Here is a 24,764-nt window from a genome sequence, read left to right as displayed (position 1 = left end):
TGTCATATGGTCAAGAACCAAGAGTTTAAATTCCACTGCATGCCACATGTATAAGGAATTCCTGGCAAGTTAATGCTGTTTCATGCTCAGTAAAACTGCTCAGAGACTCCCACCTAGTGGCTGTTCTAGACTCTGCACAGACATGTTGATCAAATGGAAACAGACAGAGGACTCATCATGGATAAAACGCAATTTGGAATGGCCATTGCATTTGAGGGCTTCCACTATTTTAAATTAGTCAACTGGGTGGGTATTCCTATGAGTTGGGAGCAATCAGCCATTGAAGAAGACAATTGACTACTTTAAAATGGAGATAGCATGGGCAGAGCCATTGAGGCTGTCACAGACACAAAGATAAGTCCTATTTATCTCTGTTGTTGATCATCATTAGATTCAATTGGAAAGGCAGTAGACATAGGCCCTGATCCATTTTGTTCACCTTCTCTGCATTTGATGTCTCTGGTCTAAAAATGAGTGTTTCTTCAGAATTTTCAGGGGTGCATTGTATCCCATTTTTAGAAAATGTGTAAGGTCAAAGGTCATGTACAGTATATGCATGTAGCTAACGTATATGCATCTAAGCATCATCAATGTTCCTCCAGATTCTCCTGGTGATTGACTGTGAGTAGAATGTCTGAACGAGACAACTACTATTTAGAGGCTCAACATTTAAGACCATTTGAATGTAAAATGTACTACAAGTAGTATTTACAAGTGGACATTAGTTACTGTACATGCAGTGCACTGCCGACATGACTGACTCATGTATAGCAGGTAAGGGTCTTGCACAGTTTGTCAATAGCTCCGTGCAATTCACAGACTTTATATGTATTTCTGTCACAGGAGGTTGGTGGCACCTTAATTGGGGAGGACCAGCCCGTGGTTTTGCCTGGAGGGGATTCGGTGGAATGGTATCAAACAGATGGTTTGATGCCATTCCATTTGCTCCGTTCCAGCCATTATTATGAACCGTTCTCCCCTCAGCAGCCTCCACTGATCTGTGATTTTTCAGACAATCAACTGTTTCTTCATCCTTTACTACCTGCTGGAGATGGCGCTGAAGGTGGTAGCATTTGTCTGGACAGGATATGTGTCCTATGGGAGTAACGTATTTGATGGATCTCTCACAGTTCTTTCACTGGTAGGTGCAGTTCAGTATTATATACTGTATGTAAGGATAATGCAGGGTCCATTTTGAAGCATGGGCAATTTAGAGAAGATTCTAGTTGATGTATCTATATTACCGTCTGTCACACAATTCAAAGACACTCGTTGACATTACGACACTGTACATTATATTCCATACTGACTGGATATTGTTTTATATCTCTGTTTTACCAAAGGGCCTACAGATATCCATATTTGCTACTTAGTCTGCCATTTTCCTATTGGTAAGATTTTTCTCCCCACTTTGTTTGGGATCTTTCAATATACTAACTCACTTAGGACAACCCTAAATACATCTATCACATATTTTTTCAAAAGGTGGGCTCATCTGGGATTTAAACCCAGGACTACTGACACCCTAAGCGAGAAGCATACCCTTAAACCAACAAGCCTGCTTAGGGAAACCCACCCTATCGTTATAATTTTCCCATCCCCTTCTCCTCATAAGCCTTTGAGTTAACTTCCAGAATCTGTGATGTGGCAGGTTTTTGCTATTAGACTGCCCTCTAGTGGTAACTAACACTTTTAGGAAGTTTTCCAAACACTGAGCGCACAAAACATTAGGAACACCTGCTCTTTCCATGACATAGACTTACCAGGTCTGTCATAGACTGTATGTAGTCTGTCATATAGACTGTGTGTAGTCTGTAAGTCATTTGACTTCTTAAAAGGAGGGCTCGTCAGGGATTTGTATCACATCCGGCCGTGATTGGGAGTCGCATTGGGCGGTGCACAATTGCCCAGCGTCGTCCGGGTTTGGCCAGGGTATGCCGTCACTGTAAATAAGAATATGTTCTTAAATGACTTGCCTAGTTAAATAAAGGTTACATAAAAAAACTAAATAAATAGTCTGTGTGTACAAAACATTATGAACACCTGCTCTTTCCATGACACAGACTGATCAGGTGAATCCAGCTGAAGTCTATCATCCCGTATTGATGTCACCTGTTAAATTCAGTTCAATCAGTGTAGATGAAGGGGAGGAGACAGGTTAAAGAAGGATTTTTAAGCCTTGACATGTATTCTGTATGTGTGCCATTCAGAGGGTGAATGGACAAGACAAAATATTGAAGTGTCTTTGAACAGGGTATTATAGTAGGTGCCAGGCGCACCGGTCTGAGTGTGTCAAGAACTGCAACTCTGCTGTTTTGTTCACTCTCAACAGTTTCCCGTGTGTATCAAGAATGGTCCACCACCCAAAGGACATCCAACCAACTTGACACAACTGTAGGAAGCATTGGAGTCAACATGGGACAGCATCCCTGTGGAACACTTTAGACACCCTGTAGAGTCCATGCCCCTGACGAATTGAGGCTTTTCTGAAGACAAAAGGGAATGCAACTCAATATTAGGAAGGTGTTCCTGTTGTTTAGTACACTCAGTGTACAGTACATTGTCAGATTTACAAATTAAACCGTTGTCTGTGGTTGACATCTTAAGTGCTGAAGGTTATCATTTGCATTATGAGGACTGAGACCGTTCCAGGACTACAGTGTTACAGCTGCAAATAAAACTATGTGGACGTTTCTCAGTGGCTGACAGATAAGAGTATTTATGAATTAGGTTATACGACTCGTCGTTCGGCTAGTTCTCATAATACAAAATAGTTGAGATTGGTATCCTGTGAGCCTGCTCTTTGTTATAGAAACCTATATATGACTGATTGTCAGTGTTTCTGCTGAATATGCACAGTCTGCTCCACTTACCCAAGTAGACTATCATTATCTTGGATAGTACATTGAGCCTGTAGTGTTCAGAAAAGAAGGAATCATACCCCTAGACCAACGAGCCTTGTTGAAGGAAAGGTAAACACAGACTCCCTTTCTGCCCTGTCACTGATGTCAAGCGTGTGTGAAATCTGAGGTGTGTCCTTAGTGAAACTTTGTTACTTTACTCACCTCTAGTGGTGATTTATACAGCATCATCACTATAGTAAAGTTCTGACCTGTTGAAAACATTACATTTGTCAGATTAACGAGGCCATATATCTTATTATATATTTATATTTTGTCTATGCTGTATAGCTCAATAATATCTTGCCCAAGGCATATTCAACACAAATGAGCTGAAATATCCAGTAGAAATATAACCATACCACAGCATATTCAGGAACACTTTACTTGACCCCTTTGTCATAAGGGCTACATAACACTGTCAAAACCAGTACATAACATAGGTCATACCAGAGCTGTTAAACTGGTACGATTGTAAAGAAGTGCTGTCTTTGTTTGCAGGTGGTTTATTATGTATTTGCTGTGGTTGGGGTCTGGTTGTTCGAAGGCTCTATCATAGCACCTGCAAGTAACCTGAGGTATGAAGAAAATATGTCTCAAAAATCATGTATTATCTATTTCTTACAGCACTACCGCCGACCCCAGAATTATGACAATGATTGTAAACAAAACTCTACAATGTGGTTCTTATGAACAGCTTGGCTGCTGGTCAAACAACTTTTATGACTTTGCAGTGAGTATCACTCAACTAAAGTTTGTCGTGCCTGCTCCCGCTCTTCCCCCCTGGTGTTCGACGGCAACAAGCTCCCCAGCATTGCGCATTCCTGCCACCATTACTCACACCTGCCTTCCCCGTCACGAGCATCAGCGACTTTTGGACTCACCTGGACTCTATCACCTCTGTCATTACCTTCCCTATACATGTCTGGTTCCCCGCTCTGTTCCCTGCTTCAACATTGATTGTCATATGTATTTTTTTACCCGCTGTGTTGACGTTGTGCCTCTCTTGTTACCTGTTTGTTCCTGATTAAATGTTGACTCCCCATACCTGCTTCTCATCTCCAACGTTGGTCCTTACAAAGTTACCACAAAATCTAAATGAATAAACATATGGTGTACAAAACATTAGGAACACCTTCCTAATATTGAGTTGCACCCCCTTTTGTCCTCAGATCAGTTCAAGATGTTCAAACGTTCACAGATGGCCAGCATTGTCAAATAATCGTCACTGGTCAGGGTTCCATTGCCGCAGGCAGAACAGTTGAAACTGGATCAGCAGCAAGACAAGGTAGCGTGTCTGGTGAAAAGGTCAGGGTTCCATAGCCACAGGAAGTTTATTTATTTTATATTTGTTTAACCAGGTAGGCAAGTTGAGAACAAGTTCTCATTTACAACTGCGACCTGGCCAAGATAAAGCAAAGCAGTTCGACACATATAACAACACAGAGTTACACATGGAGTAAAACAAACATACAGTCAATAATACAGTAGAAAAATAAGTATATACAGTGTTAGCAAATGAGGTGAGATAAGGGAGGTAAAGGCAATAAAAGGGCCACGGTGGCTAAGTAAATACAATATAGCAATTAAATAACACTGGAATTGTAGATTTGCAGTAGGTGAATGTGCAAAGTAGAAATACTTGTAACGGCTGTCGTAGAGTGGGGACCAAAGCGCAGCGTGTTGATTGCTCATGATGAATATTTATTTTAACTCAGAACACTCAAGAAAAAATAACAAAGAGAAAAAGAAAGTGCACAGTTCTGTCAGGTACAGAAAACTAAACAGAAGACAACTACCCACAAACACAGGTGGAAAAAAACCCTACTTAAGTATGATCTCCAATTAGAGACAACGAGGACCAGCTGCCTCTAATTGGAGATCATCCCAAAAAACCCAAAATAGAAATAGAAACTAGAACCTAAACATAGAACTACAAAACATGGAAAAACACAAACACCCCCTGTCACGCCCTGACCTACTCTACCATAGAAAATAACATCTTACTGTGTTCAGGACGTGACAATACTAGGGTGCAAGGGAGCAAAATAAATAAATACAGTAGGGGATGAGGTAATTGTTTGGGCTATTTATAGATGGGCTATGTACAGGTGCAGTGACCTGTGAGCTGCTCTGACAGCTGTTGCTTAAAGCTGGTGAGGGAGATAAGTGTTTCCGGTTTCAGAGATTTTTGTAGTTCGTTCCAGTCATTGGCAGCAGAGATCTTCAAGGCGAGGCGGCCAAAGGAGGAATTGACCCTGGGGGGGACCAGTGAAATACACCTGCTGGAGCGCATGCTACGGTGGGTGCTGCTATGGTGATCAGCGAGCTGAGATAAGGCGTGACTTTACCTAGCAGGGTCTTGTAGATGACCTGAAACCAGTGGGCTTGGCGACGAGTATGAAGCGAGGGCCAGCCAACGAGAGCGTACAGGTCGCAGTGATGGGTAGTATATGGGGCTTTGGTGAAAAAACGGATGGCACTGTGATAGACTGCATCCAATTTGTTGAGTAGGGTGTTGGAGGCTATTTTGTAAATGACATCACCGAAGTCGAGGATCGGTAGGATGGTCAGTTTTACGACGGCATATTTGGCAGCATGAGTGTAGGATGCTTTGTTTTGCGAAATAGGAAGCCAATTCTAAATGTAACTTTGGATTGGAGATGTTTGATGTGAGTCTGGAAGGAAAGTTTACAGTCTAACCAGACACCTAGGTATTTGTAGTTGTCCACATATTCTAAGTCAGAACCGTCCAGAGTAGTGATGTTGGGCTGGCGGGCAGGTGTAGGCAGCGATCGGTTGAAGAGCATGCATTTAGTTTTACTTGTATTTATGAGCAGTTGGAGGCTACGGAAGGAGAGTTGTATGGCATTGAAGCTCGTCTGGAGGTTAGTTAACACAAGTTGGCTGGATGTCCTTTGGATGGTGGACCATTCTTAATACACAAGGGTAACTGCTGAGCGTAAAAAACTCAGCAGCGCTGCAGTTCTTGACACACTTAAACCAGTGCTCCCGGAACATACTACCATACCCCATTCAAAGGCACTTCAATCAACCCGTAATATGGAGAGGACAGACTTGGAGACTACTGTCGTGTCTTTGGCATCATTAAAACCGAAGACTGTTAGTTTATCAAATCAATTCTCTGTAATTATTATTACGTGATTATTCTAATCATGTAAATGTAATTAACTAGGAAGTCGGGGCACCAAGGAAAATATTCAGATTACAAAGTTATAATTTTCCTAATATAACTTTCAGATACTTTAATATCTGATCATTTAGTCTTTTAATTAACCTCTATGGCCTAGGTGGGACGCTAGCGTGCCACCCGTGGTGCACTCCATCAACAGCAGGTGCATTTCAAGAGCGGCAAATTTGAATCCAAATAAATGTCAAAATTCAAATTTTTCAAAAATACAACTATTTTACACCATTTGAAAGATTACGATTTCAAAAAGGTTTTACGGCGAAAGCATAAATTTAGAGTATGTTAGGACAGTACATTTACAAGAGTTGTGTGTAATGTTTTGTCAAGTCAAAGACAGGGTCACCAAAACCATAAAACCAGCTAAAATGATGCACTAACCTTTTACAATCTCCATCAGATGACACTCCTAGGACATTATGTTAGACAATGCATGCATTTTTAGTTCTATCAAGTTCATATTTATATCCAAAAACAGCGTTTTACTATGGCATTGATGTTGAGGAAATCGTTTCCCTCCAATAACCGGCAGTCAAGTCAGCGTCACAAATTAAATAATTAAAATTAGAAAACATTGGTAAAATATTATATTGTCATTTAAAGAATTATAGATTTACATCTCTTGAACGCAATCAACTTGCCAGATTTAAAAATAACCTTACTGGGAAATCACACTTTGCAATAATCTGAGCACTGCGCCCAGAAAAATACGCGTTGCGATACAGACTAGACGTCATGTTGGGGAGATCTAAAATCGAAAATACTATGTAAATAATCCATTACCTTTGATTCTCTTCATCAGATGTCACTTCCAGGTATCACAGGTCCAAAACGAATGTAGTTTTGTTCAAAAAAGCTCATCATTTATGTCCAAAAATCTCCGTCTTGTTAGCACATGATCTAAGCCAGCCGGACTTCTCGTCATGAACGAGGGGAAAAAATATATTTCCGTTCGTTCAAACATGTCAAACGTTGTATAGCATAAATCATTAGGGCCTTTTTTTAACCAGAACATGAATAATATTCAAGGTGGACGAATGCATACTCTTTTATAACGTATTGGAACGAGGGTACCCAACATGAACTCGCGCGCCAGGTGTCTAATGGGACATCATCGTTCCATGGCTCTTGTTCGGTCAGATCTCCCTCCAGAAGACTCAAAACACTTTGTAAAGGCTGGTGACATCTAGTGGAAGCAATAGGAAGTGCCAAAATATTCCTCAGCCCCTGTGTTTTTCAATGGGATAGGTTTAAAGTCAATACAACACATCAGGTATCCACTTCCTGTCAGAAAATGTCTCAGGGTTTTGCCTGCCAAATGAGTTCTGTTATACTCACAGACACCATTCAAACAGTTTTAGAAACTTTAGAGTGTTTTCTATCCATATATAATAAGTATATGCATATTCTAGTTACTGGGTAGGATTAGTAACCAGATTAAATCGGGTACATTTTTTTATCCAGACGTGCAAATGCTGCCCCCTAGCCCTAACAGGTTAATGAATTATTCTTTACCTCACGTTAGTCTCATTCCAAAAGTCATAAATTGTTGGTTATCTGCACAAACCCAGTCTTTACTAAGAATCATCCATACATCAATGGTCTCAATCATTTATTTATTAACTAACTAAATAATCACAGAAATGCACACACAAACAAACAAAGTAGATATGGTTACAAGGAAATGATAGGGGATGTGCCCTAGTGGGCTAAACCGGCATGGCGGCTTGGTAGACAATGGGACTGAGAAGGGCGCGAAAGATAAGACACTACACAGTTGATAATTCTAACAATTGAAATGCTAAACCTTTGCACATGAACACTCACTCGTTCGGGAATAATTGCAATCTATATATATATTTACGCTCAGTGTGTCGTCATGATCTCTGTTGGAAAGTTTGTTTCTGTTGGAGAGTTTGTCCACACTTTCTCTCTTCCGTAGTTAGAATGGATAGTTCAGAGTCCCATTCAAAACTGTTGTTATAGAATATATGTTTCGGCGGTTGTCGGCCTTCGCATTCAATGGTATAGAATTCCTAGCTGCAGACTAGTAATTCGTATCAAAGATTTGCTCTTATTCTATCGGATCGATAGTCTCAGAGTTTAACCACGTGGTATGGTTAAAAGATTCCGCAATCCACTCAAACCTTAGCCCTCTCGTGGTAATCGAGGTAAGCTGGTCTGATAAGAAATCCTTCAGGTGGGGGGTTATATTCGTAACAGCAGAAGAGAGCTGTCCCATGACGCCTGGTCAATGTCTGTGCTCATGGGGCGGGCCTATGACCTAGTTAAACTCCAAAGGGAATTGGAGTTTCCTTCATTAAACAGTTTTTAATCACATGACATAATTTCACAAATAGTTTAATCTTTACTCATTCATTTTATACAACAGTTAGATGCAAGCCTCACAACTGAGACTCTTGTATAAACAGAGTTATGGTAATGTGTCTGTATTGTCTCTCATGAGTTTCACAAACATTAAATGAAATGGACCGGTCGTAGCTGGATTCTTCCCAGACCGTGTACACATTCTCCAAAACATGGACATTGTTCAGTTCTCAAGTTCTGTGATGTGGAAGAGGTTCCTTTGTTCTCCTGTGAAACTCACTCTCTCAATACTCTGGCCGTGAGTCGAGAAACTCCTCTAGGACTTTATGACCTGCCTAACAGAGCCTGGGTGTAGGGGGGAAGAGAGAGAGGTGGTGAGAGGGGGATGGTGCTCGCTGTACCCAAAGAGGGCCACGTCATGACACTACCATCCAGCTGATGTTCAGGTAGGACCAGTAACACCAGTGTTTTTAGAACAGGTTTTAGCTTTGGCTTAGTGTTTTTGGGTCTGCCTTGAACAGGTTTTAGCTTTGGCTTTTGTTTTGGCTTTGTGTTTTTGGGTCTGCCCTGAACAGGCTTTAGCTCTGCTTTTGACTTGGCATTCATGACATTGTAGGTACGCTATGCTTTGGCTTTGCTCTGTGTTTTGGTCCTGCCATTAGTGTTAATGAATTGAGTTGATGATTGGCCGCAGTATGCGCTGGGCCTTTGGCAGACCTGAGCTATCTCAGCAGCCACTGCACTTGATTACATTATCTGTCAACACACAGGAAGTGTGCTCTTGGCATTATGTAATATGGAACTATCTGTTCTGTTGCCAAGTTTGTCATTTCAGATATGAAAGGTTTGGACCGATTTCATACAGGTTATATATACTAGGCCGGGTTACTGTGAATCACTTTGTGACAACTGCTCTCTGCTGATGTTAATAGGGCTTTATAAATACATTTCATTGATTGTTTCACAAACTGTACCCTGCAAGGTTTGCCTTTGTGTTTTGACCCCTAGTTTTTCAGACAACAGATAGCAGAGCCTACTGAAGAGAAAGTTGTCACAAAACTGCATGCCCACCCACACCTTCAGCACCTAACTATGTCCGTCACTGGATAAAATATAGATATTGGGTGTAATGGAAGCGGGTTCCCGGTTATTGCTTTAATTGCGGTTCTATGAATGAGCTTTTGCATTGTTTCCTGAGTGGATCAAAAGACTGTTTTGTAACTCTACTGCTTCTTTTACTGACTCTGAAACACAATATTGTCCGATATAACATCACCTGTTGAGTGCTTTAAGTTCTACATTCTGCGTAAAGGGTTATACTAAACTCCTAATAATTCAGTCATGGACGCAAAGATTTTCTTTGTTCAGTTTGAGGAGTTCAATAGATAGACAGGTACCATCTGAATGTTGAAGATAGCTGATGACATGGTGTGAGGGGGTGGTTAGGTTAGCTGCTGCTGGGGCTTTGGAAACTGGGTGACTTCATCTCTCTACTCTCTCTGTGTAAAAACATACCAACTTGTGTCTCAACTTTCAATTGAGTGTTGTGTTTCTGGCTAGATCTACCTTTCCTTTGTGCAGCTCTTTCTCTAGAAATACAGTGGGCTTACACAGGCACTGAAACAGCTTGTTTCTCCCACTGACTTGACATTGTTCACTTTAACTATGGCTCTTTCTATAGTTACTGTGTTTTCATTACTGGTGAGGTAGGTTCACTTTCACTATGAATCTTTCTCTAGGTACTGTGTTTTCATTGCTGGTGAGGTAGGTTCACTTTCACTATGAATCTTTCTCTAGTTACTGTGTTTTCATTACTGTTGAGGTAAGTGCACTTTCACTATGAATCTTTCTCTAGTTACTGTGTATTCATTACTGGTGAGGAAAGTTCACTTTCACTATGAATCTTTCTCTAGTTACTGTGTATTCATTACTGGTGAGGAAAGTTCACTTTCACTATGAATCTTTCTCTAGTTACTGTGTATTCATTACTGGTGAGGAAAGTTCACTTTCACTATGAATCTTTCTCTAGGTACTGTGTTTTCATTGCTGGTGAGGTAGGTTCACTTTCACTATGACTCTTTCAGAGTGAAGTGCCTTAGTCCGAATGTTTAGCGCCTCGCCGAAGTGAAGCACACCGACAGTCATGTACAGCACTATCAGAACAACAAGAGAGACACAACACTACATGTACAGCACTATCAGAACAACAAAATGCCTAGTAACCCTATCATTCAATTAAACCCATGTTCTCCCCATGTTTCCCTTTCCAACAGATGAGGAGCTGTACATTCAACAGGCTGTGGTCCTCAACGAAGATGCTGTACATTTAGGAATAACTTGCTATTTTCCACCATGAGCTGCTTTTTAAATACAGTTTCTGTACATTACTTTGTTTATCAACACTTTTGTAGTACATTTGTTTACATTCCTTATAGTAGTAGTATCGATCTATCAACCATCACATGGACCCAAGATCAATAGGACTTTACAGATGGTACTACTCCAGGCTCTGTCAATAATAAATATATATATTTGTTCATGTATAGCAGCTCTGTTTCTCTCTTGATTACTGCTCTTACCATATCTACTTAACTTTTTTTATTTATTGACAGTAAAAATAGTTAATGCTTTCTTTAGTAAGTAAGTACAATGAGTAAATCATTATAAAATGGATAGATCCGGACACACAATCTGCTTGGTGAAAAGTGTGTTCTAGTCATGTTACTTTCTAGTGTAGGCTATCTACAGCCCTACAGTACAGGACATGAAATGTCTACTGTTCTTGTTTCATATTAGTTATAACCCATAACAGTTTTCTTCTGTGCCCTCAGGGGCCTGAATGTGGTGATATTTGTCATCCTGGCCCTGGCCTTCATTGCGAGGCCCTCCTCCCTGTCTGTGACTTCTGGCCTGTGTTCTAAACACACCCTCTGGGAACCCCCATGTGGCCTCACCAAGGGCATCGAGATCATCTGCCTTCTCATATTCACGTTCCACCTCATCGTTAAGGTAATATACACTCTAAATCTACTTCTGATGTAGTGAACCACCAAATAAAACTATTACTACACTCTGTAATACCTTAATACTATTAAACAAATACTATTAATATAACATATTATTCCGTTATCATCAGATATCTATTGATCATGTGTAATGTCATGGTTATGCAGCTTTTGAGTACATTTCTCAATCAATTTCATACACTCTTAGAAAAAAAACTAAAATGGTTCTTCGACTGTCCCCATAGGAGAACCCTCTGAAGAACTATTTTTGGTTCCAGGAAGAACCATTTTGGTTCCAGGTAGAACCTTTTAGATTCCATGTACAACTCTTTCCACAGAGGATTCCACATGAAACCCCAAATGGTTCTTCATGGAACCAAAAAGGGTTCTACCTGGGACTGAAAAGGGTTCTACCTTGAACCGAAAATAGTTCTACATGGCACCAAAAAGGGTTCTACTATAGGGACAGCCTAAGATCCCTTTTGGAACCCTTTTTTCTAAGAGTGTAGATTAGTAGGCACATCATAGGCTACATGACATCTTAATTTACTGCTGTGAGGATCAGTAGCCTATTTGTTGGAAGGGATTCCCCCTTACTCTTTTTGTAGAGGTTCCTGATACGTCATGAGGAGTTTTTGAAGTGTAAATGGCTGGTGGGCTACATGGTGGTCATCTCAGTGTCTGTCACTGACCGGACCTTGACCTTGAACATGGCTTGTGATGACGTAAGCAAAGTCACATGTATACCCCTGTCACGTCCTGGCCAGTATATAAGGTTAATTGTTTTGTAGTTTGGTCAGGGCGTGGCAGGGGGTATTTGTTTTATGTGGTTCGGGGTGGTGTGTTTTGTGTAAAGGGTTTTGATTTAGTAATTCCGGGTTTTGGTTTATGTTTAGTATTCTATGGTTAGTCTAGGTTGTGTGTTTCTATGTTTGGTTGATTGGGGTTGGGACTCTCAGTTGAAGGCAGGTGTTGTCTATCTGCCTTTGATTGAGAGTTCCATATATTAGGGTGTGTTTGTATGTGTGATTTGTGGGTGATTATTCTGTGTATAGCCTTGTGCCTTACCAGACTGTTTATTTGTCGAGTGTTCGTGTTTTGTTATTTTGTATGGTCATTTTTGAGATTAATTAAAAATCAAGATGAGCATTCACGTACCTGCTGCGTTTTGGTCCATTTCTACCGACAACAATTGTGACAGAATCACCCACCACCAAAGGACCAAGCAGCAGAGGAAGGAGCAGACGGAGTTCGAGTTGGACTGGCGGGAGAAGTGGACTTGGGAGGAAGTTCTGGACGGGGCCGGACCCTGGCATCAGGCTGGGGATTATCGACGCCCGCAGGGGGAAATTGAGGCAGCCAAGGCAGAGAGGCGGTGGTACGAGGCCAAGTACGCGCTGAAGGAGAAGCACGAGAGGCACCCCCAAGAAAATTTTGGGGGGGGGCACACGGGTAGTTTGGCTAGGCGTAAGAAGAGCCGGAAGCCAGCTACTCGTGGTTATATGGAGGAGCGTATGGGGTGGAGAGCGCTATGTTTCGCTGAGGAGCGCACTATCTCACCCATACGCACGCACAGTCCGGTGCGCGTTATTCCAGCCCCTCGCAGGTGCCGTGCTAGAGCGGGCATCCAGCCTGGTAGGAGGATGCCTGCGCAGCGCATCTGGTCGCCGGTACGCCTCCGAGGACCAGGCTACCCAACTCCCGCTCTACGCACGGCTACCATCAGGCCCCTGCACAGCCCAGTCTGCCCTGTACGAGCACCCCGCTCGTACAGGGCTACTAGTTCCATCCAGCCAAGGCGGGTTGTGCAGGAGGTAAGATCTAGACCGGCTGTGCGCCTCCATAGCCCTGGGTTTCCAGCTCCTGTCTCTCGTGCGGACCCGGAAGTGCGTCAACCCAGTCCGACTCGTCCTGTTCCCGCTCCCCGCACTAGCCTGGAGGTGCGTGTACATAATCTGGTAATCCCAGTACCAGCACCACGCACCAGGCTACAAGTGCGTCAACCCAGCCTCGCCAGTCAACAGTCTTCATCAGAGCTGCCCGCCAGTCAACAGTCATCATCAGAGCTGCCCGCCAGTCAACAGTCATCGTCAGAGCTGCCCGCCAGTCAACAGTCATCGTCAGAGCTGCCCGCCAGTCAACAGTCATCGCCAGAGCTGCCCGCCAGTCAACAGTCATCGTCAGAGCTGCCCGCCAGTCAACAGTCATCGTCAGAGCTGCCCGCCAGTCAACAGTCATCGCCAGAGCTGCCCGCCAGTCAACAGTCATCGTCAGAGCTGCCCGCCAGTCAACAGTCATCGCCAGAGCTGCCCGCCAGTCAACAGTCTCGCAGAGCGCCCGCCAGTCAACAGTCGTCAGAGCTGCCCCAGCGCCAGTGCAACACTGCCGGAGTGGTCAGAGCTGCGCTGAACTGCCGGAGTGGTCAGACTGCGCTGAACTGCCGGAGTGGTCAGACTGCGCTGAACTGCCGGAGTGGCCAGACTGCGCTGAACTGCCGGAGTGGCCAGACTGCGCTGAACTGCCGGAGTGGCCAGACTGCGCTGAACTGCCGGAGTGGCCAGACTGCGCTGAACTGCCGGAGTGGCCAGACTGCGCTGAACTGCCGGAGTGGCCAGACTGCCCTGAACTGCCGGAGTGGCCAGACTGCCCTGAACTGCCGGAGTGGCCAGACTGCCCTGAACTGCCGGAGTGGCCAGACTGCCCTGAACTGCCGGAGTGGCCAGACTGCCCTGAACTGCCGGAGTGGCCAGACTGCCCTGAACTGCCGGAGTGGCCAGACTGCCCTGAACTGCCGGAGTGGCCAGACTGCCCTGAACTGCCGGAGTGGCCAGACTGCCCTGAACTGCCGGAGTGGCCAGACTGCCCTGAACTGCCGGAGTGGCCAGACTGCCCTGAACTGCCGGAGTGGCCAGACTGCCCTGAACTGCCGGAGTGGCCAGACTGCCCAGACTGTCCCGAATTGCCAGACTGCCCAGACTCTCCCGAATTGCCAGACTGCCCCGACTGCCCCCGGCGATGCCAGAGTGGCCCGACAGCCTGGAACGGCCGGAGCCAGAGCCACCTCCAGAAATAGGTGGGTTGGGGAGGGGGGTGTAGCACAGTGCCGTCGTTGACGGCAGCCACCCTCCCTTCCCTCCCTTTAGAAAAGGGGACTTTTTGTTGGTGTTGCTTGGGATTATTTTTTTGTTAAGGTGCTTCTGGGGTAGCACCTTTATGGGGGGGTACTGTCACGTCCTGGCCAGTATATAAGGTTAATTGTTTTGTAGTTTGGTCAGGGCGTGGCAGGGGGTATTTGTTTTATGTGGTTCGGGGTGGTGTGTTTTATGTAAAGGGTTTTGATTTAGTAATTCCGGGTTTTGGTTTATGTTTAGTATTCTATGGTTAGTCTAGGTTGTGTGTTTCTATGTTTGGTTGATTGGGGTTGGGACTCTCAGTTGAAGGCAGGTGTTGTCTATCTGCCTTTGATTGAGAGTTCCATATATTAGGGTGTGTTTGTATGTGTGATTTGTGGGTGATTATTCTGTGTATAGCCTTGTGCCTTACCAGACTGTTTATTTGTCGAGTGTTCGTGTTTTGTTATTTTGTATGGTCATTTTTGAGATTAATTAAAAATCAAGATGAGCATTCACGTACCTGCTGCGTTTTGGTCCATTTCTACCGACAACAATTGTGACAACCCCTTTATAATCTCTCCTCTGGGACCTTGATATGCTTTTTCATGTAATCATATTCTATTCTATTCTACAGTATATTGAGTGTACAACACTTAGTAAGCTTGTTTCATGAAGTAGAAAGGTCATCTGATTCTTCTGTCCTGATATGTTTTGCATCATTTGTGTCATAGACTATGAGAATCAGAAAACTTCTTCGGCCATTTTCCTCTTCACAACTCATAATTGATGAAGAAGACGTTGAAATGCATCAAAAGAACAATACCAGAAATAACAAGGTAATGGTATTGAATTGAGTCAAATGATTAGTGAATACAGAAATGCATAAGGTCCTTCATTTTGGCTGACTATAGGGCTTTCTTCTTCTCTCCAGTTTGATCTTAGTAGTGGTTCTCCACCTTTGTGTCTTCACCATGTTTGGAATGTTGCTATTCACAAAGGGAGAGGTACAGTAACATCCCCAGTACCTGTTTATTGATTGGATAGTGTGAACATTACTATAATTGTCACGCCCTGACGTGTGAGAGACGTTTTATTTCCTCTAGTTTGGTTAGGTCAGGGTGTGACATGGGGTGGGCATTCTATGTTTTCAATTACTTTGTGTTTAGCAGAGTATGGTTCCTAATCAAAGGCAGCTGTCTATCGTTATCTCTGATTGGGAATCATACTTAGGCAGCCTTTTTCTTTCCTTCAGTTGTGGGATCTTGTTTTTGTACAGCTCAGTAAAGCCTGCAGAACGTGACGTTCTTGTTCCTTTGTTTTTTGTTTTGATTTAGTGTTCTGAGTTATAATAAATTATTAATCATGAGCACTTACCACGCTGCACCTTGATCTCCTCCTTACGACGATCGTCACAGAAGATCCCACCACAAAAGAACCAAACAGCGTGGTCAGGAGACATGGACCTGGGAAGACATCCTGGACTGCAAGGGATCCTGGACGTGGGAGGGGATCCAGGCTGGATGGGATCGCCTCCCATGGGAACAGGTGGAGGCAGCGAGAGCAGAGCGGCAACGAGATCAGGAACTAGCACGGCAACGAGGCAAGCACGAGAGGCAGCCACACTTTTTTTGGCGGGGGGGCACACGGAGAGATTGGCTAAATCAGGGTTCAGACCTGAGCCAACTCCCCGTGCTTACCGTAGGGAGCAGATGACCAGTCAGGCACCGAGTTATGCTGTGATGCGCACTATATCGCCAGTGCGCATTCATAGCCCGGTGCGATCTGTGCCTGCGCCCCGCATTTGCCGTGCTAGAGGGGGCATTCAGCCAGGATGGATTGTGCCGGCTCAGCGCTCCTGGTCTCCAGTGCGCCTCCTCTGTCCAGGATATCCTGCGCCAGCTTTACGCACTGTGTCGCCAGTACGCCTTCACAGCCCAGTTCGTCCTGTGCCAGCGCCCCGCACTTGCCGGGCAAAACTGAGCATCCAGCCAGGTCGGGTTGTGCCAGCCATATGCTCCAGACCTCCAATTGGGTCTCCACAGCCCAGTATATACTGTGCCAGTTCTACGCACTGTGTCGCCAGTGCGCCTTCACAGCCCAGTTTGTCCTGTGCCAGCGCCCCGCATTTGCCGGGCTAATGTAACCATCCAGCCAGGATGGGTTGTGCCAGCCCTTAGCTCCAGACCTCCAGTGTGCCTCCACGGCCCAGTATACCCTGTGCCTGCTCTGCGCACCCGGTCTCCAGTGCGTCTCCCCAGTTCGGTGAGACCGATTCCAGCTCCACGTAAGAATGTAAATGTAAAAAATGTATGCCTCCAGTGATGATCCATGATCCGAAGCCTTCAGTGATGATCCATGATCCGAAGCCTCCAGTGATGATCCATGATCCGAAGCCTCCAGTGATGATCCATGGCCCGAAGCCTCCAGTGATAATCCATGGCCCGAAGCCTCCAGTGATAATCCATGGCCCGATGCCTCCAGTGATAATCCATGGCCCGGAGCCTTCGGTGATAATCCATGGCACGAAGCCTCCGGTGATAATCCATGGCCCGAAGCCTCCGGTGATGATCCATGGCCCGGAGACTCCAGTGATGATCTATGGCGCGGAGCCTGTAGTGACGATCCGTAGCACGGAGTCTGCAGCGACGGTCCCCGGTCCGGAGCATCCGGCGACGGTCCCCGGTCCGGAGCATCTGTCGGATGCGACGGTCCCCGGTCCGGAGCATCCGGCGACAGTCCCCGGTCCGGAGCATCTGTCGGATGCGACGGTCCCCGGTCCGGAGCATCTGGCGGATGCGACGGTCCCCGGTCCGGAGCATCTGTCGGATGCGACGGTCCCCGGTCCGGAGCATCTGGCGGATGCGACGGTCCCCGGTCCGGAGCATCTGGCGGATGCGATGGTCCCCGGTCCGGAGCATCCGGCGACGGTCCCCGGTCCGGAGCATCCGGCGACGGTCCCCAGTCTGGTTCCTCTGAAAACGATCCACAGTCCGGTAATACAAAAGCGGAGGGATCAGCGGGTGGAGCCGCCACCATGGTTAGATGCCCACCCGGACCCTCCCTTATAGGTTCAGGTTTGCGGCACACCATGTCCTGTGAGAGACGTTTTATTTCCTCTAGTTTGGTTAGGTCAGGGTGTGACATGGGGAGGGCATTCTATGTTTTCTATTTCTTCTATCGTTGTCTCTGATTGGGAATCATACTTAGGCATCCCTTTTTCCCTCTTTCAGTTGTGGGATCTTGTTTTTGCACAGCTCAGTAAAGCCTGCAGAACGTGACGTCCGTTTTCCTTTGTTTGTTGTTTTGATTTAGTGTTCTGAGTTATAATAAATTATTAATCATGAGCACTTACCACGCTGCACCTTGGTCGATCCTTACGACAATCGTCACAATATTTTTTATTTTTTTTAAGCGTGTAGGCCCTTGGGTCTTTTTTGTAATTATCTGCTAATTTTAGTTGAAGGCCAGTGGCCTTCAGAGGATTTTCAGAAGATTTATTTCATGAGAATATTTGATAATTTTGTATTTCATCTTTATTTAACCAGGAGGTGCCATTGAGGTTAGAAGACCTCTTTCTCAAGGGAGACCTTGCCAAGAAGGGCAGATCAGTGAAAACACATAGAACATTCTAATCAAAGTGCATAGTCTGCATAGCAAGTAGTTATTGTTCTTATGTGATACCTGCTCTGATGTGTCTTGTTCTAGAACCCAGAGAAGAACATGGAATGGGAGTTCTATTTCAAAAACCTCTCTCGGTCTCTTACGTCTCTTTTGGTTCTTCTCACAACTGCTAACAACCCTGACGGTAGGCTTATTCATAACAAGTTTTTCATATGCTAGTGTAGATTTTAATTTATCACTGCTGTAAGTCAAAGTGGATGAGCTTTTCATTTTAGACATGGCATGTTTTTCTCTGCTCTAATGTGATGATGCCAGCTTACACTTTAAACAGAGTTTTCTCTGTCTTCTTCATCCTCTTCAGTGGATTTGGTGTCACGCCCTGACCATAGAGAGCCCTCGGTTCTCTATGGTGTTTAGGTCAGAGCGTGACTAGGGGGGTGTTCTAGTCATTCATTTTCTATGTTGCTGGTTTGTATGGTTCCCAATTAGAGGCAGCTGGTAATCGTTGCCTCTAATTGGGGATCATATTTAGGAAGCCCTTTCTCCCACCTGCTTTGTAGGATTTTGTTTTGGTTAGTGCTTTGTGCGCTCTGTGTCTGCACGTTTGTTATAGTCTTTGTTGTTTTGTTGTGTCACTATTAAATATAATGTGGAACTCTACGCACGCTGCGCCTTGGTCCACTCTTTTCAACAAGCGTGACATTTGTTGAGTTTGTTTGATGTGTTTCTGTGCCATTGTGTTGATTACAATATTATTTAGATATAAATATATTTCAAACTGTTTGAATTGATTCAATCTGTATGTTCAATAAATGCTTACTTTACATGTTAACACTCTATTGTAGGAACATACATCCTGATGAACCTGCTGACTGCCATCATATACAACCAGTTTAGAGGATACTTAGTGGTGAGTAACTGGCTTGTTGTCGACTGTACTTCACAAAGTTAACAAATATTTAGGTAAGTGGGTAGGGAGTGTTGTCAGTGGGTAGCCAATTTTCCATAGGTATGTGAGTAGTATTGATCATGGTAACAGGAGGGGTCAGTGTCTCCTGACCCCTCCTGTCTCAGCCTCCATTATTTATGCTGCAGTAGTTTGTGTTGGGGGGGCTAGGGTCAGTCTGTTATATCTGGAGTATTTCTCCTGTCTTACCCGTGTCCTGTGTGAATTTAAGAATGCTCTCTAATTCTCCTTTTCTCTCTTTCTTTCACTCTCTTGGAGGACCTGAGCCCTAGGACCATGCCTCAGGACTACCTGGCCTGATGACTCCTTGCTGTCCCTTGTCCACCTGGCCGTGCTGCTGCTTCTGTATCAACTGTTCTGCCTGCGGCTATGGAACCCTGACCTGTTCACCAGATGTGCTACCTGTCCCAGACCTGCTGTTTTCAACTCTCTAGAGACAGCAGGAGCGGTTGAGATATTCTGAATGATCGGCTATGAAAAGCCAACTGACATTTACTCCTGAGGTGCTGACCTGTTGCACCCTCGACAACCACTGTGATTATTATTATTTGACCTTGCTGGTCATCAATTAACATTTGAACATCTTGGCCATGTTCTGTTATCTCAACCCTGCACAGCCAGAAGAGGACTGGCTACCCCTCATAGCCTGGTTCCTCTCTAGGTTTCTTCCTAGGTTCTGGCCTTTCTAGGGAGTTTTTCCTTGCCACTGTGCTTCTACACCTGCATTGGTTGCAGTTTGGGGTTTTAGGCTGAGTTTCTGTACAGCACTTTGTGACATCAGCTGATGTAAGAAGGGCTTTATAAATACATTTGATTGATAACCCTTTTTTTTAGCAGATGTCAATCCAGACATCCATCCTGAGGAGGAGTTTGGGCGTCAGGGCAGCTTTTGAGCTGCTGCGCTGTCAGAGCCAGGAACCAACCTTCTCTGAGGATGATACCGTGTTTATTTTATTAATATACAACAGCAAAATGGTGGAGCGCTTACTGTATGTATAAAATAATATTGACTGTGTTCAAGTTGAGAGTATTATGGTCCAGACAGTCCTGAAGGTGATGAGGAGAGTTCAGATGAAAGGTTATTACAGAGATGCCATCATGAAGGTGAGATGGTTCCCGCCTTACCTGAAACAACATACTGTAATACATAGCGTTAAAAGTTGTTTTATCAAGTTATATATGTACATGGCCACACCTCTGAATTGTGAGCACTTTTGGTATGTCCAAAGTAAGACTTTTTTTTTCATTTGCCTTTGTGCTTGCATTTGCAACGGAAGCAAACATTTGGACAGAAGCAAACCTGAAAAGTTATTGTGAAAGGAGATTGAACAGGATATTGAAGTCATTGTTTTCCTCTGTAGCGTCCTATATTGTCTGAGTACTGATCTAAGTTCCTGTGCAAGGTTCAGTATATGTTTAGTCAGCATTATGTCACTGTAGTGGGGAATGCTGTGGCCCTGGCCAATGTTGTCTGCATCTGTGTTCACTATGTCACAATATTTTATGAATTCACTTAAATGTTTGTTTCTGCTTGATCCTAACAGCTCTTAGTCACGACACTAGCCTGGAATCCTAACTGACATGCTTTGTTTCACCATAACAATATTGAAACAGAGCTTATCTGTTAAGATTCCAGGCTACTTATTCACAGTAATATTGTTGATTGAGGGTACAAAGCATAGTCGTGTAAATTCACTAAAGTATCTCTATGTAGGCCTGTTAATACTGTAAGTCATTTGACAACTTAAAAGGAGGGCTCGTCCGGGATTTGAACCCGGGACCTCTCGCACCCTAAGCGAGAATCATACCCCTAGACCAACGAGCCTGTCGTATGGTCAAGAACCAAGAGTTTAAATTCCACTGCATGCCACATGTATAAGGAATTCCTGGCAAGTTAATGCTGTTTCATGCTCAGTAAAACTGCTCAGAGACTCCCACCTAGTGGCTGTTCTAGACTCTGCACAGACATGTTGATCAAATGGAAACAGACAGAGGACTCATCATGGATAAAACGCAATTTGGAATGGCCATTGCATTTGAGGGCTTCCACTATTTTAAATTAGTCAACTGGGTGGGTATTCCTTGAGTTGGGAGCAATCAGCCATTGAAGAAGACAATTGACTACTTTAAAATGGAGATAGCATGGGCAGAGCCATTGAGGCTGTCACAGACACAAAGATAAGTCCTATTTATCTCTGTTGTTGATCATCATTAGATTCAATTGGAAAGGCAGTAGACATAGGCCCTGATCCATTTTGTTCACCTTCTCTGCATTTGATGTCTCTGGTCTAAAAATGAGTGTTTCTTCAGAATTTTCAGGGGTGCATTGTATCCCATTTTTAGAAAATGTGTAAGGTCAAAGGTCATGTACAGTATATGCATGTAGCTAACGTATATGCATCTAAGCATCATCAATGTTCCTCCAGATTCTCCTGGTGATTGACTGTGAGTAGAATGTCTGAACGAGACAACTACTATTTAGAGGCTCAACATTTAAGACCATTTGAATGTAAAATGTACTACAAGTAGTATTTACAAGTGGACATTAGTTACTGTACATGCAGTGCACTGCCGACATGACTGACTCATGTATAGCAGGTAAGGGTCTTGCACAGTTTGTCAATAGCTCCGTGCAATTCACAGACTTTATATGTATTTCTGTCACAGGAGGTTGGTGGCACCTTAATTGGGGAGGACCAGCCCGTGGTTTTGCCTGGAGGGGATTCGGTGGAATGGTATCAAACAGATGGTTTGATGCCATTCCATTTGCTCCGTTCCAGCCATTATTATGAACCGTTCTCCCCTCAGCAGCCTCCACTGATCTGTGATTTTTCAGACAATCAACTGTTTCTTCATCCTTTACTACCTGCTGGAGATGGCGCTGAAGGTGGTAGCATTTGTCTGGACAGGATATGTGTCCTATGGGAGTAACGTATTTGATGGATCTCTCACAGTTCTTTCACTGGTAGGTGCAGTTCAGTATTATATACTGTATGTAAGGATAATGCAGGGTCCATTTTGAAGCATGGGCAATTTAGAGAAGATTCTAGTTGATGTATCTATATTACCGTCTGTCACACAATTCAAAGACACTCGTTGACATTACGACACTGTACATTATATTCCATACTGACTGGATATTGTTTTATATCTCTGTTTTACCAAAGGGCCTACAGATATCCATATTTGCTACTTAGTCTGCCATTTTCCTATTGGTAAGATTTTTCTCCCCACTTTGTTTGGGATCTTTCAATATACTAACTCACTTAGGACAACCCTAAATACATCTATCACATATTTTTTCAAAAGGTGGGCTCATCTGGGATTTAAACCCAGGACTACTGACACCCTAAGCGAGAAGCATACCCTTAAACCAACAAGCCTGCTTAGGGAAACCCACCCTATCGTTATAATTTTCCCATCCCCTTCTCCTCATAAGCCTTTGAGTGAACTTCCAGAATCTGTGATGTGGCAGGTTTTTGCTATTAGACTGCCCTCTAGTGGTAACTAACACTTTTAGGAAGTTTTCCAAACACTGAGCGCACAAAACATTAGGAACACCTGCTCTTTCCATGACATAGACTTACCAGGTCTGTCATAGACTGTATGTAGTCTGTCATATAGACTGTGTGTAGTCTGTAAGTCATTTGACTTCTTAAAAGGAGGGCTCGTCAGGGATTTGTATCACATCCGGCCGTGATTGGGAGTCGCATTGGGCGGTGCACAATTGCCCAGCGTCGTCCGGGTTTGGCCAGGGTATGCCGTCACTGTAAATAAGAATATGTTCTTAAATGACTTGCCTAGTTAAATAAAGGTTACATAAAAAAACTAAATAAATAGTCTGTGTGTACAAAACATTATGAACACCTGCTCTTTCCATGACACAGACTGATCAGGTGAATCCAGCTGAAGTCTATCATCCCGTATTGATGTCACCTGTTAAATTCAGTTCAATCAGTGTAGATGAAGGGGAGGAGACAGGTTAAAGAAGGATTTTTAAGCCTTGACATGTATTCTGTATGTGTGCCATTCAGAGGGTGAATGGACAAGACAAAATATTGAAGTGTCTTTGAACAGGGTATTATAGTAGGTGCCAGGCGCACCGGTCTGAGTGTGTCAAGAACTGCAACTCTGCTGTTTTGTTCACTCTCAACAGTTTCCCGTGTGTATCAAGAATGGTCCACCACCCAAAGGACATCCAACCAACTTGACACAACTGTAGGAAGCATTGGAGTCAACATGGGACAGCATCCCTGTGGAACACTTTAGACACCCTGTAGAGTCCATGCCCCTGACGAATTGAGGCTTTTCTGAAGACAAAAGGGAATGCAACTCAATATTAGGAAGGTGTTCCTGTTGTTTAGTACACTCAGTGTACAGTACATTGTCAGATTTACAAATTAAACCGTTGTCTGTGGTTGACATCTTAAGTGCTGAAGGTTATCATTTGCATTATGAGGACTGAGACCGTTCCAGGACTACAGTGTTACAGCTGCAAATAAAACTATGTGGACGTTTCTCAGTGGCTGACAGATAAGAGTATTTATGAATTAGGCCTTGCCAGTTATACGACTCGTCGTTCGGCTAGTTCTCATAATACAAAATAGTTGAGATTGGTATCCTGTGAGCCTGCTCTTTGTTATAGAAACCTATATATGAGTGATTGTCAGTGTTTCTGCTGAATATGCACAGTCTGCTCCACTTACCCAAGTAGACTATCATTATCTTGGATAGTACATTGAGCCTGTAGTGTTCAGAAAAGAAGGGCTCGTCCGGGATTTGAACCCGGGACCTCTCGCACCCAAAGCGAGAATCATACCCCTAGACCAACGAGCCTTGTTGAAGGAACGGTAAACACAGACTCCCTTTCTACCCTGTCACTGATGTCAAGCGTGTGTGAAATCTGAGGTGTGTCCTTAGTGAAACTTTGTTACTTTACTCACCTCTAGTGGTGATTTATACAGCATCATCACTATAGTAAAGTTCTGACCTGTTGAAAACATTACATTTGTCAGATTAACGAGGCCATATATCTTATTATATATTTATATTTTGTCTGTGATGTATCACTCAATAATATCTTGCCCAAGGCATATTCAACACAAATGAGCTGAAATATCCAGTAGAAATATAACCATACCACAGCATATTCAGGAACACTTTACTTGACCCCTTTGTCATAAGGGCTACATAACACTGTCAAAACCAGTACATAACATAGGTCATACCAGAGCTGTTAAACTGGTACGATTGTAAAGAAGTGCTGTCTTTGTTTGCAGGTGGTTTATTATGTATTTGCTGTGCTTGGGGTCTGGTTGTTCGAAGGCTCTATCATAGCACCTGCAAGTAACCTGAGGTATGAAGAAAATATGTCTCAAAAATCATGTATTATCTATTTCTTACAGCACTACCGCCGACCCCAGAATTATGACAATGATTGTAAACAAAACTCTACAATGTGGTTCTTATGAACAGCTTGGCTGCTGGTCAAACAACTTTTATGACTTTGCAGTGAGTATCACTCAACTAGAGTTTGTCGTGCCTGCTCCCGCTCTTCCCCCCTGGTGTTCGAGGGCAACAAGCTCCCCAGCATTGCGCATTCCTGCCACCATTACTCACACC

General features: G+C 44.0%; 1 protein-coding gene, 1 long non-coding RNA gene and 2 other non-coding genes across 4 annotated transcripts; 2 read left to right on the top strand and 2 right to left on the bottom strand.

Moving 5' to 3' along the window:
• Nucleotides 1–9,404: 9,404 nt before the first annotated feature.
• Nucleotides 9,405–15,683, top strand: LOC123724517 (two pore channel protein 2-like). Its single transcript, XM_045688463.1, has 4 exons — nucleotides 9,405–10,930; nucleotides 11,268–11,445; nucleotides 12,050–12,166; nucleotides 15,286–15,683. Exons 1-4 carry the CDS (start codon nucleotides 10,899–10,901, stop codon nucleotides 15,406–15,408), a joined length of 450 nt encoding a protein of 149 aa, XP_045544419.1. The 5' UTR covers nucleotides 9,405–10,898; the 3' UTR covers nucleotides 15,409–15,683.
• Nucleotides 15,684–17,802: 2,119 nt separating this feature from the next.
• LOC106596526 (uncharacterized) lies at nucleotides 17,803–19,510 on the top strand. Its single transcript, XR_006757099.1, has 3 exons — nucleotides 17,803–18,359; nucleotides 19,021–19,085; nucleotides 19,401–19,510. It is a non-coding gene; the product is annotated as an uncharacterized lncRNA (long non-coding RNA).
• A 1,385-nt stretch (nucleotides 19,511–20,895) lies between these two features.
• trnap-agg (transfer RNA proline (anticodon AGG)) lies at nucleotides 20,896–20,967 on the bottom strand. Its single transcript has one exon. It is a non-coding gene; the product is annotated as a tRNA-Pro (tRNA).
• Nucleotides 20,968–23,906: 2,939 nt separating this feature from the next.
• Nucleotides 23,907–23,978, bottom strand: trnap-ugg (transfer RNA proline (anticodon UGG)). Its single transcript has one exon. It is a non-coding gene; the product is annotated as a tRNA-Pro (tRNA).
• Nucleotides 23,979–24,764: the final 786 nt, after the last annotated feature.

Source organism: Salmo salar, chromosome ssa10, assembly GCF_905237065.1.
Source record: "Salmo salar chromosome ssa10, Ssal_v3.1, whole genome shotgun sequence".
NCBI classification, from domain to species: domain Eukaryota; kingdom Metazoa; phylum Chordata; class Actinopteri; order Salmoniformes; family Salmonidae; genus Salmo; species Salmo salar.
Note: the sequence above shows the minus strand (reverse complement) of the source record. Positions and strands in the feature narration are given on the sequence as shown.

Coding starts and splice junctions, on each gene's coding strand:
- LOC123724517 (XM_045688463.1), top strand. CDS start 10,899: ATGGACCCAAGATCAATAGGACTTTACAGATG. Junction 10,931..11,267: donor TCAATAGGACTTTACAGATG/GTACTACTCCAG, acceptor CTGTGCCCTCAG/GGGCCTGAATGTGGTGATAT. Junction 11,446..12,049: donor CGTTCCACCTCATCGTTAAG/GTAATATACACT, acceptor CTCTTTTTGTAG/AGGTTCCTGATACGTCATGA.